The sequence below is a fragment of the Felis catus genome, chromosome A2 (assembly GCF_018350175.1).
Source record: "Felis catus isolate Fca126 chromosome A2, F.catus_Fca126_mat1.0, whole genome shotgun sequence".
NCBI classification, from domain to species: Eukaryota; Metazoa; Chordata; class Mammalia; order Carnivora; family Felidae; genus Felis; species Felis catus.
In genome coordinates, this window is record NC_058369.1 from 12263497 (window position 1) to 12277291 (window position 13795).

The following is a 13795-nucleotide window of genomic DNA, read 5'->3' on the forward strand; positions in this document are numbered from 1 at the left end:
ACTCACAACCCCAAGATCAAGAGTCGCATGCCCTCCATACACTGAGCCACCCAGGTGCCCCTCAAATACATGTATTTTAAGCAATAATGAGCTCCCAACATTTAGGAAAATGCTAGATTAGATAAGTAGCAGACCTGGGTTTAAGATTACAAATAAACGATGACTCAAATACATGTTGATTTTTCAAAAATGGTTTGAAATAGACACAGTTGTTTGGGAATTAACACTCGAGATGCACTGTGATCCCATTGGCCTCGCTGAACATAGCATCTCCCACTCATCCCCCTGTGGCCTGAAATGGACTCACCTTCCACGCAGGGTCAAAGGATCTGAACTAGGCCGTCAGGGGCCTTAACTCCTCCTCACCCTCCTAACCCCAGAACCAGCCATGTTACTGGCTTAGGGAACTCAACGCAGCATAATCGCTTAATTTTAATTGATCGGATAGCCTAAGAACATGAACTGTCTTAAAAGCTCTAAACACCATACGGTCTTTCAAACTTCTTCAAAGAGATAAACACTAGCTCAGCCTTTCTCGGACTGATGTCCACAGAACACCCGAGGAGAGCATACCGAAAAGGGGACGTAAAAAAAGTTTATGGAAACTGCATTAGACAAAGCTAACGGGTTTCTTGTCCACAAGGATCCTCAGAATCTTTTAACGTGCAGATGTACAGTACGAATCTCAAGAAAGGGAGGAAAAGCTGATGGTGCCTTCCCAATGGATCGGCTCATGGACAGCGGGACACCAGGAAAGACATCCCTGGGGATACAGTTTCGGGAAAGACTGGACTAAATTAAAACAGGATCATTTAAAATCGTTTGTTAAGTACCGTAAATATCCATTGATAGAACATTCTCAGAATGACAAAATTATGACGGAGAAGGAATGAGTGGTGGCCACGGATCAGGGTGTGATTACTGTGGGGCAACACGAGAGAGATTCTTCTGGGGGGCAGGCAGTTCTGTATCCTGACTATGGTGGTGATTACGTGAGTCTACGCAGGTGATAAAGTTACACAGAACTATGCGCATCAGAAAAAAGCCCAAAAAGTGGTCAGCCCTGAGTAAGGCCTCTAGTTCAGTACTGAGCGTCATGCCTTGGTGACGTAAGCAGCTCTCCCAGCAGGGAGCTGAGGAAGGATACACCGGAACTTCCTGAACTATTTTTGCAACTTCCCTGAGTCTTAGGATATTTCAAAATATCTTAAATATATCAAAATGTCTTTGAAAACATTTGCATCACTTGTGAGCACACAAAATCTTAAAAGATACGCTAACCATGAAAAGACAGCTTCAAGTGTTCAAAAGACCTTTATTTCAAAATGAAACCTTCCCATTTTAACGGTCTGAAAGCCACACTCATTACGTCTAGTAACGCTTGTCAGCAGTGATAACAAGGAAGGAAGTGCAGGGGTGACCCAGCCTGTGGGGGCCCTGGCCCGAGCCCCTCCACTTGCTCTGTGTATACGTGTAAATACCTGTTTGTCCAAGAACCCTTTACCTTCTGGGTCGGCCAAGTCCCATATCTGTGGAAACACAAAGATGTTTGTGAATGCAACTGCCCATCGCTGCCTGTTTACTCACAGGGCAGGAGCGCCCAGCACCGCAACACGCGGACCTTACGGGTAGGCCAGAGTGGCTACTCCCGGGCTGTGGGTAGGGAGGCAAATTTGGAACGGGTGAATCACCGGCACCCCACCCCCACCCCCGGGCACACAGCTGGCCGGTGGCAGGGCCTGGAGAACACTCAGGTCCACTCGGCTCCAAAGCCAGAATCAATCCACCAGCTGTCAGGGTCCGCAAAGCACTCAGGCCTCCCGTCCGCTGCCCGAGTGGCACGTGGGCTAACCCACCAGTTACAGCCTGAGAGGCCCGCCGTGGCCAGCCCACTCCCCAGGAGGCACACCCCCTTGGAAGAAGGGTTTGGCCTTCGCCGGCTGGGGGAATCCCGAGGGCGGCCTCAGGAGAGAAGTCACTACCGGGCTTCACGTACCTTCCCGAGGATAATGTCTGAGAGGCCGGACTTCTTCAGAAAAAGTGCGGCTTCACTCGCCCCAACGCGCCCTGTGTATGCCGGGTCCACCTGGAATGGGGGCGCGACTGGTGAGACGAGGCTGCAGTAACCACAACAGCAGGCAAAGCAGCACACGGCCCGCTGGCCACTGGCCGATAACGTGGAGGACAGAGAGGGACACGAGGCCGTGCCGGGCTTCCATTCAGGACTGTGCCCACTGAGACACGCCCTCGCTAATTCGATCCCCAAAGACACCCGTGAAACTTACCTGCTTGTAATAAGATTCGTATAAGGGATTTCCAGTGGGAATCTGTGAACGAAACCACAGACACTGGTCAGAAGCGGGCACGTCCCGCCTTCAAAAAAAAGTGCCATCCCCTCAAACGAAGTGTCACTGCTAAAATGTAAATAGTGAAAATCAAAACGTACGCACTTTAAACGTCCTCTCCACACAGACCGCAGCTTGTTTTTAGACACAGATCTCATACTTACCCAGTTTGGGAAGAGGAAACGCTACCACTCTTTCACAAGTTCTAATTCCTAACCAACAACTTGGCACTCAGGAAGCAGCAGCAGCTGAACTGACTTCCACTCACCAAAGGAGGAGATTTCAATGTATCCAGGGGCTCAGAGGATCCTCTGAGACTGTTCTCTGGTTCCGGAATCAGAACAGGAGTTTCTGCATATCATCACGTGTCACCAGACACGCAAGCTTCAGACTGGTTTCCCCGCCCCAGACCTGGTCTCCACCCATCCCGTCCTCCACCAGCCAAGAGATGCACACTGACTGGCCCCCACTGGGAGACAGCTGGCCAGTGGCCACTCCTACTGTGGCAGGCAGGAAGTACGAAGTCCTCAGCTCAGCACAGAAGACATTCCACATTCCAGCCATCAGATCCCAAGACGTCACTATTTAGAGAAGGTAACCACCCAGTCGACAGTCATGTGGCTCCCCGATGTGGCTCACTGAGGCCACGTCTGGGTCTGGCCTGGTGGATGGCCAAGCCCTCACACTTTGCACCGCGCGTCCGTGGCCTCTCTTCCCGACCCCGGCGAGCCATCCCCCAGGGGAGGTGTCAGCCAGGGAAGAAATTAGGCAGCCACTAAAATGTCAGCTCCAGGGGCACCCACATGGCTCCGTCAGTTAAGCGTCCGACTTCAGCTCAGGTCATGATCTCTGCGGTCCATGGGTCCGAATTCAGCATCAAGCTCTGTGCTGACAGCTTAGAGCCTGGAGCCTGTTCCAGATTCTGTGTGTGTGTGTGTGTGTGTGTGTGTGTGTGTGTGTGTGTGTGTCTCCCCCTCTCTGTGCACCTCCCCCACTGGCATTCTCTCTCTTTCTCTCAAAAAGTGAACATTAAAAACAATTACAAATAATGTCGAGATTACAGTCAGCTCCTCTAGAGGATCCCAACACCTCTGAGTGTATGAAGAGGTGAAAGTGCAGAGAACACCACCAAGACAGGATGGAAATAGAAGGAAAAGAGCATGAAGGTCTGAAGGGGAAGAGAGGAAAGTCAAAACAGAAAGAAAGGGAGAAATCCTGAAAAAACAGGGAAAACCAAACGCAGACCAATGTAAAAAGGAAGGCTGGGGAAGAAGGAGCCATGGCTTGAGAAAGAAAAGGAGACACCACCAGCGAGAAGGATCAAGAGGTAAGCACACGGGGGGCTCCTGGGTGGCTCAGTCGGTTAAGTGTTCGACTTCAGCCCAGGTCACGATCTCACGGTTCGTGGGTTCGAGCCCCACGTCAGGCTCTCTGCTGACAGCTCAAAGCCTGGAGCCTGCTTCAGATTCTGTGTCTCCCTCTCTCTCTGCCCCTCCCCTGCTCATGCTCTGTCTCTCTCTGTATCAAAAATAAATAAAAACAGGGGCGCCTGGGTGGCGCAGTCGGTTAAGCGTCTGACTTCAGCCAGGTCACGATCTCGCGGTCCGTGGGTTCGAGCCCCGCGTCGGGCTCTGGGCTGATGGCTCAGAGCCTGGAGCCTGTTTCCGATTCTGTGTCTCCCTCTCTCTCTGCCCCTCCCCAATTCATGCTCTGTCTCTCTCTGTCCCAAAAATAAATAAAAACGTTGGAAAAAAAAATTTTTTTTTTAAATAAATAAAAACATAAAAAAAAAAAAAAAGAGGTAAGCACATGGCCTCAGCCACTCCCCGGCTGGCTGCTTCCTCCTGCCTGGTGCACTTGCCCCACACTGTCACTGGGGGAGTCTGTCACCCTCAGCTCCCAGGGGCCTTAGACGGCAGTGCCCGCCATCACACCCCGTGTGACCTCCTGGGTTTAAACCTCTGGCGTCTTTCCAAAGCACATCACATCTCCTCAGAGGAGGTAAGGCCGGCAGAGGAAGCAAAGTCAGGCAGGCTGTTTGTCAAGGGGACAGTGGCCGGATCCTGACAACACATCCCGTGCCGGTGGTTCACGGGAAGGGAATGCGCAGGCCCCAGGGACCTCCACCTTGATGGCAAAGATCCCCTTCCCACCAATAATCAGAGAGTCTGAAATGCATTGCCAGTGGGATTTTTTTTTTTTTTTTTTAAGATCTCACGGCAGGCAAGAAAGAAGTTTCCAAGCTGCTATAATTCCAGGACAAAAGTTACGGTATTGGGGGCATACAGAGTCAACGACTGCCCCAAACTTCCCAAATGCTTCTGTGCTACTGGATCCACAATCAAGAAAAACAAGACCCTGAAAAGCCTCTGCAGCACCAGACCCAAAGCTCCAACCGTCTGTGCTAAGGGCTCATCCCCCAGGCATTCTGTGGCCAGGTTTTAATCCCACATGATCCACAGGTGACGGAAAAACCACTGGAGAAGCCTCGACTATTCCTCTCTTTGGAAGTCGATTTAGTGAAGCTGGGACAAAGACCGCAATTAGAGGTTTTGATTTGATTACTCACACTTCAGCTACTGCAAAAGCCGAAGGGGAGAAAGAAGGGACACCACCAGATCTAATTGGTACTTGCTCTCACCACACTGCCTCAGCCTGGGGACGGGTGGAGTCAGGTCTGCAAGCTGCCCGATGCGCCACTGAAGACACCTGCTGCTAGCCAACACCATGAACCTCCCGAAGACAGGCAGTCTATGTGGCCAGCTCCTGGGCAAGACCTCCGTCACAACCAGCTCGCAGCGTCACAACTAGCAGGCGCAGGCAGCGGCTCCCAGAGGGAGTGTTGCAGCTGCTGGGGCAGGGCGCGCTGAGAGTGGACACCTGCACTGTTTGCTTTTGTTTGACCCCAGACAAAGCCTGGGGCACACACAGAAAGGGGGGACGGGGCTTTCAGTGTAAGAGGCTGCGGAGAGCTGGGCGAGGTCTTAGAAAATGGAAGCAGGACAGAGCCGGCCTGGGACGGCAATCTCCTTCACCAACTCACTCTGCTAAGGGGCCAGCTTCAACTTACAGTGACCGAATCATTGATGAGGTTCAGTCAAAAGTTTGATTTTGACCTTTCAGTTGCTTGTCGTATCTTAAAATACACAGAGATAACATGAAAAGTTCCTGTGGCCTCTTTGCTCTCTCCTCCAGCCTAGATGCACTTTACAAGCGGGGATGACAGGGAGGGGAGCGTAGCAAGGAGTTCACACCCTTCTGTGGGGTGGGCTTTAAAACACCACAGTTCATGTGAGCACATGCAGTTTTAAGGCTGGGGAAACGCAGCTCGAGATGAAGGAAGGACACAGCAGAACCACTTTGGAGGGGAAATCTTCTGAAGATCGGGGTTCCAGCCACTCCTAAGTCTCCCAGGATTGAATTCACCCAGTTCAGATCCCCACTTTTGTCCACAGGCAGGACCCTACCTAAATCCTTATGCCTGGAACCAGGAGAATTCCCACTCTTCCAGGAAAGGATGTGCTCTCGTGCAAAACAAAGCAAACAATTGCCAGCCTTGCTCATTTCAAAATGGCATTCTTTAAAGGAAACTAGTTTTTGTTTTAGGACTTTTAAGTTTTCTTTTTTTTTTATTTATTTATTTTTGAGAGAGAGAGAGAGAGAGAGCACACAAGCAGAGGAAGGGGGGGGAGAGAGAGAGAGTGAGAGAGAGAGTGAGAGAGAGAGAGAGAGAGAGAGAGAGAGAATCCCAAGCAGGCTCTGCACTGTCAGCATAGAGCCTGACACGGGGCTTGAACTCACAAACCGTGAGACCATGACCTGAGCCGAAATCAAGAGTCAGATGCTTAGCCAACTGAACACTCAGGTGCCTCTGTTTTGGAACTTTTTAAAAAAGGTTTAATTTCTTGCACTAACAAATAGGGGATCACATTTATGAAGCACTCACTGTTTTCCATCCAGTACCTCATTTAATCCTCCAACCACACTACAGCACAGGTACCCAATGTACAGGTGCTAAGACTGAGGTTACCTTGCCTAGGGTCACAGAGCCAATGAGTGACAGAGCCAGAGGAACACCCAGGTCACGTGGCCCTAACCTACTCTGCATGCTGCAAAAATAGCCCAGGCAGCTGGGCCCTCGGGAACAGCACAGCCTCCCAAGCATGGTAGCCTGGGAAAATGCAGACTCGTGATTATATGACTGTGCATTTTATTCCAGTGAAGAGGTCAGACTGCAAGGCTCAACTCGCGTACATAAACCGACTTGAAAACCAGCACAGCCTGTCACTGATTTCCCCAAGAAAGCCAAGACCCCATAATGGCTGTATCTATCTACCTGTCTTTCTTTCTCTGTCTTTCTTTCTTCGTTTCTTTCTCTTTCTTCTTTCTTTCCTTCTTTCTTTCTTTCTTCCTTTCTTTCTTTTCTTTCTTTCTTTCTTTCTTTCTTTCCTTCTTTCTTTCTTTCTTTTTTTACTGTCAGATATCTTCTTTTTTTAAGTTCCAGTGTAGTTAGCACACGTGTTTTGTTAGTTTCGGGTGTACAATATAGTGATTCAACAGTTCTATATACTACTCAGTGCTCATCAAGATAACTGTACTCTTTAAATTTTTTTTAATGTTTATTTCTTTTTGAGCGAGACAGAGCATGAGCAGAGGACGGGCAAAGAGAGAAGGAGACACAGAATCAGAAGCAGGGTCTAGGCTCTGAGCTGTCAGCACAGAGCCCAACGCAGGGCTTGAACTCATGAGCTGCAAGATCATGACCTGAGCTGAAGTGGGATGCTTAACTGACTGAGCCACCCAAGCGCCCCAAGATAACTGTGTTCTTTACTCCCCATCGCCTGTTTCCCCCATCCCCCAACCTACCTCCCCTCTGGTAACCAACTGTTTGTTCTCTATAGTTAAGAGTCTTTTGGGGGGCACCTGGGTGGCTCAGTCTGTTAAGTGTCAGACTCTTGATTTCGGCTCAGGTCATGATGTCACAGTCATGAGACGGACCCCATGTTGAGTTCCACACTGGGCATGGAGCCTGCTTAAGATTCTCTCCCTCTGCCTCTCTCCTCTGCTCACACTCTCTCTCTTGAAAAAAAAAAAAAAAAAAAAAAAAAAAAGGTTGGGCATCTGGGTGGCTCAGTCGGTTAAGCCTCCAACTCTTGACTTTGGTTCAGGTCATAATCACACAGTTCATGAGTTCGAGCCCCACGCTGGGCTCTGCCCTGACGGTGTGGAACCTGCTTGAGCTTCTCTCCCTCTCTGCCCCTCCTCACTTGTGTGAACACTCTCTTTCTCTGAAAATAAATAAATAAAAGTTTAAAAATAAATAATTTAAAAAAAAATTTTTTTTAACGTTTATCTATTTTTGAGACAGAGAGAGACAGAGCATGAACGGGGCAGGGTCAGAGAGAGGGAGACACAGAATCTGAAATAGGCTCCAGGCTCTGAGCTGTCAGCACAGAGCCCGACGCGGGGCTCGAACTCACGGACCGCGAGATCATGACCTGAGCCGAAGTCGGCCGCTTAACCGACTGAGCCACCCAGGCGCCCCTAAAAATAAATAATTTTTAAAAAAATTAAAATCTCTTTTGATTTGTCTCTTCTTTCCATTGTTCATTTGTTTTGTTTCTTAAATTTCACATATGAGTGAGATCATATGGTATTTGTCTTTCTCTAGCTGACTTATTTCACTTAGCATAATATACTCTAGCTTCATCCACATCATTGCAAATGGCAAGATTCCATTCTTTCTTATGGCTGAATAACATACGCCACATCTTCTTTATCCATCCGTCTATCAATGGACACTTGGGCTGCTCCTTCCATAGTTTGGCTATTGTAAATAATGCTGCAATAAACATAAGGGTGCATATATCCCTTCAAATTAGTGTTTTTGTACTCGTTGGATAGACACCCAGTAGGATAGTTCTATTTTAAATTTTTTGAGGAATTTCCATCCTGTTTTCCACAGTGGCTGCACCAGTTTGCATTCCCATCAATAGTGCACAAGGGTTCCCCTTTCTCCACATCTTTGCCAACATTTATTGTCTCTTGGGTTTTTGATTTTAGCCATTCTGACAGATGGGAGGTGATAGCTTGTTATGGTTTTGATCTGTATTTCTCTGATGATGAGTTATTTTGGAAGAACAAATACTGTTAAAACGTCTATACCACCCAAAGCAATCTATAGATTTAAATGCAATCCCTATTAAAATACCAACAGCACTTTTCACAGAACTAGAATAAAAAATCCTAAAATTTCTATGGAACCACAAAAGACCCCGAATAGCCAAAGCAATCTTGAAAAAAGAAAAACAAAGCTGGAGGTGTCATAATTCTAGACTTCAAGTTATATTACAGAACTATACTAATCAAAACAGTATGGTACTGCTTAGATAGATCAATGGAAACAGAATAGAAAGCCCAGAAATTAATCTCTGACAAAGCAGGAAAGACTATGCAATGGGAAAAAGACAGTATCTTCACAGAAGGTGCTGGGGAAACTGAACGGCAACATGCAAAAGAATGAAATTAGACCACTTTTGTACACCATACACAAAAAATAAACTCTAAATGGATTAAGGACCTAAATGTGAGACCTGAAACCATAAAGATCCTAGGAGAGAACACAGGCAGTAATCTCTTCAACACTAGTCATAGCAACATCCTTCTAGATAGGCCTCTTGAGGCAAGGGAAACAAAAGCAAAAATAAACTATTGGGACAAGGTAAAAATAAAAGTCCTCTGCATGGCAAAGGAAACAAACTATAAAACTAAAGACAACCTACCAATGGGAGGAAATATTTGCAAATGGCATATCCAATAAAGGGTTAGTATCCAAAATATAAAAAGAACTGATACAACTCAACACCAAAAACAAAAAAAACAAAAAAACAAACAAAAAACCCAAATAATCTAATTAAAAATGGGCGGAAAATATGAACAGACATTTCCCTAAAGACATCCAGATGGCCAAAGCACATGAAAAGATGCTCAATGTCACTCACCATCAGGGAAATGCAAATGGTTGTGTTTTTCAACCCAGTTGCCAAGTTTTGCAGGAATCAGGCATGTAACACTAAAAGACATCCCGTTCTGAGTTTCTACTTGGAAAACCAGAAGCCGATGCAAAAATGCAGCCCAGTACTCACTTAATAATCCTTGCATTTCTGTCTTCCACTTGGCATTAGCTGCCCTCCCTGCTTACAAAGCCATCATCTTGGCTGTGTGCACAGTCATATTCTGCAGCTGAGGAAAGTGGGATTTAGCTCAGCAGCATTCAAAAAACATCAGAAAACACTGGAGCATCCCTAACTGCCCAGCAACGACCAGTTCTCTCCAACGGCACCATCGCCGGGGGGGGGGGGGGGGGGGGGGGGGGGGGGGGGGGGGCGGGGGGGGAGGGGATCTAAACCCCAGGTAAGGTAAGCATTGCTGACAGAAGGAGAACACTGAGGTGAGAAAGAGCTTTTTATAAGTCACAAGGAAAAAGACATCTTCATTTAAAAATGAGCAAAGTCAAAGACAAAGGTGACTCAGAAAGAAAAAGATGTGGCAAAATTGAGGGAAATGTTCAATTTCGGTATTACAAAAGAGAGTGACGCGCCAGCGCCTGCTATCAGTTTGGCGGGGTCAGAGAGAGGTTGCTGGGCAGAGCTAGCAAAGAGGGAACAAGCATCTTGGGCCCTGCCGGTGGGAAGATGGCCAAGTGGCTTTTCTGGAGGGTAGTGCCACCCCACACACCCCTGATAGGCAGGTTTTAACTTGATTCCTACCAAACCCCAGCAAGATTTTCTGGTAGATAAAAAGAAGGTTATTCTAAAATGTATGGAGACAGGCAAGGGAACCAAAATAGCTAAACAATTCTGAAAAAGAAAAAGAAAGCAGGAGGAACCAGTCTACCTGATTTCAAGACTCACTATGAGGCTGCAGTAATGGAGGCGGCATGGCAGCGACGGAGGGGTAGACACACAGGGCCAGGGAACAGAGCCCAGAGCCCAGAAAGAGGCACAGGTGTGCCCAACCAAGAAAGAGGCACAGGTGTGCCCAACCAAGTCCTGACAAAGGTGCAGAGCCATTTAGGAAAAGGAAAGAGGCCTGTTCCACATACGGTGCGGAAGCAACTAGACATCCAGTGGACATCCAATGGAAGAAAAAGAGCCTTGGGGCACCTGGGTGGCTCAGTTGGTTAAGTGTCCAACTCTTGGTTTCACCTCAGGTCATGATCTCACGGTTTTGTGAGTTCGAGCCCTGTGTCAGGCTCTGTGCTGGCACCACAGAGCCTGCTTGGGATTCTCTCTCTCTCTCCCTCTCTCTCTGCCCCTCCCCTACTCGCACTGTTTCTGCCTCTCTCAAAATAAACTTAAAAAACGAAAAGAGAAGGAAAGAAAAAGAAAAGCAAAGGAGCCTCAACAGAATCTCACACTAGATTTCTACAAAAATTAACTCCAAATGGATCACAGGCTTAAACGGAAAACTGTAACACTTTTGGGCAAAAACATAGGAGAAAATATTCAGGATCAAGGGCTGGGCAAAGAGTTCTTAGACTTGATACCAACAGCCTGACTCATAAAGGAAAAATTGATAAAGTTGGACCTGATCAAAATTAAAAATGTGAAAGACCCTGGTAAGAGGAGGATAAGCCAAGCCACAGAAATATTTGCAAATCACAGATCTGACAAAGGATTAGTACCCAGCATATATAAAGAGCTCTCAAAATTCAGCAGCAAAAAAGCAAACAATCAAATGAGAACACAGGCACGAGACATTTCACCAAGAGAATGCACAGATGTCAAGTAAGGCCACGAAAAGATGGTCAGCATATGTTGGTCATTAGAGAAAATGCAAATCAGAACCACTTGCAGATGCCACCACACACCTATCAGAATGGCCAAAAGAACAGTGACCCCAGTGAGCATGCAGAGAAACTGGACCACTTCCACGTTGCCGGTAGGATGGTAAAAAGGTACAGCTACTCTGGGAAACAGTTTAGCAGTTTCTTTGTTTTTAATTAATTTATTTTTTACTTTACTTGGCATATGGTGCAGTAATGATTTCAGGAGTAGAATCCAGTGATTCATCCCCTGTGTGACACCGAGTGAGTGCTCATCCCAACAAGTGTCCTCCCTAATGCCCCTTGCCCATGTAACCCAACCCCCCCACCCACAACCCCTCCAGCAACCCTCCATTTGTTCTCTATATTTAAGAGTCTCTTATGTTTTGTCCCCCTCCCTGTTTTTATATTATTTTTGCTTCCCTTCCCTTCTGTTCATCTGTTTTGTATCTTAAATTCCTCATGAGTGAAGTCATATGATATTTGTCTTTCTCTAATTTTGCTTAGCAAATACCCTCTAGTTCCATCCATGTTGTTGCAAATGGCAAGACTTCATTCTTTTTGGTTGCCGAGTTAATACTCCATTGTATGTATGGAGTGTGTATTAACACACACACACACACACACACACACACACACACACACACACACACACCACATCTTCTTTACCATTCATCTGTCGATGGACATTTGGAGTTTAGCAGTTTCTTAGGAAGAATTAAACCTGCAACTGTCATGAGACCCAGCAACTGTCCTGGGCATTCATCCAGAGAAATGAAGACTTAGGCTCACATAACACCCTGTACTCAAATGTTCAGTGCAGCTTTATTCATCATCGCCCCAAACTGGAAACACACTAGACATCCTTCAATGAGTTAAGCGAACTGTGACCCCCCCCATGGAAGACTACCTGCCAATGAAAAATGCCAACAAATGAACTACTGATACACACAACAACCTGGAAAACTCTCTCCAGAGGATTATACTAAGTAAAAAAGGCCAATCTCCAAAGGTTACATGCTACATGATTCCGTTATACAACATTATTCAGATGCTGAAATTATGGAAATGAACAGATCAGTGGTTACCAGGGGTTAAGGAAGTAAGGGGAGTGGCTAAAAAGGACCAAGAGGAGGGATCCTTGTGCGGGATGGAGCCCATCTGCATCTGACCCCAGCAATGTCAAAGTCTTGGTTGTGATAGTGTACTACAGATTTGCAAAATGTTACCACTGCAGGAAACTGAGTGAAGGATACACAGGGCCACCCTGCATTATTTTTCCAAACTGCATGTAAATCTACAATTATCCCAAAATAAATTTTTAAAAGAGAGTGAGAGAGACAGGAGGCCTCACAACCAAATAACAAGGTCACGTTTTCAGACAATCAGGGAAATTTGAATAGGGACTGCATATCAGTCGGGTAATACTAAGGAATAATTAAATGTGTAAGGTGTTGGGGCTCCTGGGTGGCTCGGTCAATTAAGCGTCCAACTCTTGATTTTGGCTCAGATCATGATCTCATGGTCATGATCACATCGGGCTCCGTGTGCTTGAGATTCTCTCTCCCTCTCTCTCTGCCCCTCTCCCACTCATCCATGCATGCACTCTCTCCCTCTCCCTCAAAATAAGCTTTAAAAATGAATGAATGGATGAATGAATGAATGAATAAATAAACAAATACATAGATAAAATGGTGTTGATAGGGCACTATGGTCATGTAAAGACAAATGGTCTTACTGTTAGAGATGCATATTGAAACGTGATTTCTGAGATTTAAAATAAAAACCTCAGAAATAAAAATGTATATGGCAGAGGAGGTCAAGGGACGGTAGACAAGTGCAGAGAGATTTGAAAAAATGACGTTTGTTGTAAACGGGTGGTGAGAAATGGGAGTTCATCACAAACTCTTCCCTCTACTTCGAGTGTGTGTAAAATTTTACAGAAAGACCGACATTTGATATGTCTCTGCTTTGGCAAGGATCTTAATGGTATAAGCTGCTTCACGTGTTAAGTATGATGAACAAAGAGTAGCTTTATCACCAGCACTGTCATACTTTTGTCAAAAAGTAAAAACTAGCACTTCTTTAACACACACACACACACACACACCCTTCCACTACTGCAAGGTCTCCCCTTGGGAGGTCTACCCTGAGGAAGTGATTAACTATGCAGGACGTGGGGAAAGGCAAGAGGGACGTATCAGTTCACCCTGCTTGAGGGCAAGGACTGCAGGTGACAGCAAAGGTTGAAAACAGGTTAGAAGAATACACCATAAAGAAGTAAAAACAGCAAGGGCAGAGGGGCGCCCAGGTGGCTCCGTCCGTCAGTTAAGCGTCCGACTTCGGCTCAGGTCATGATCTCGCGATTTGTGAGTTCGAGCCCCACGTCAGGCTCTGTGCTGACAGCTCGGAGCCTGGAGCCTGTTTCGGATTCTGTGTCTCCCTCTCCCTCTGCCCCTCCCCTGTTCATGCTCTGTCTCTCTGTCTCAAAAATAAATAAACGTTAAAAAAAAAATTAAAAAAAAAAAAACATCAAGGGCAGAACCCTTATGCGTGGGCTATGATCGTCAGGTATTTGCAAAGGGAGGGTCCAAGCCAGCACACATGGTCACGGCCTGGCTAC

The 13795-nt window shown here is 46.7% G+C and overlaps 1 protein-coding gene and 1 long non-coding RNA gene across 17 annotated transcripts in view; one reads left to right on the forward strand and one right to left on the reverse strand.

Annotated features, from left to right (window-relative positions):
* Positions 1-13795, reverse strand: part of EPS15L1 (epidermal growth factor receptor pathway substrate 15 like 1) — a 98409-nt gene that overhangs the window by 70830 nt on the left and 13784 nt on the right. For 12 of the 16 annotated variants that reach the window (XM_023246793.2, XM_023246812.2, XM_023246782.2 and 9 more), the window contains exons 2-4: positions 2286-2327; positions 1997-2086; positions 1482-1529 (exon numbers count right to left, since the gene is read on the reverse strand). In XM_023246793.2, the coding sequence (XP_023102561.1) occupies positions 1482-1529; positions 1997-2086; positions 2286-2327 (180 nt within the window). Of the gene's footprint in view, positions 1-1481; positions 1530-1996; positions 2087-2285; positions 2328-2509; positions 2757-13795 lie in introns of those variants that run through there. The other 4 variants (XM_045047707.1, XM_045047708.1, XM_045047713.1 and 1 more) reach the window with 4 other exon arrangements.
* LOC102900540 lies at positions 3336-5512 on the forward strand. The gene is made up of 2 exons (XR_439680.3): positions 3336-3672; positions 4557-5512. It is a non-coding gene; the product is annotated as an uncharacterized LOC102900540 (long non-coding RNA).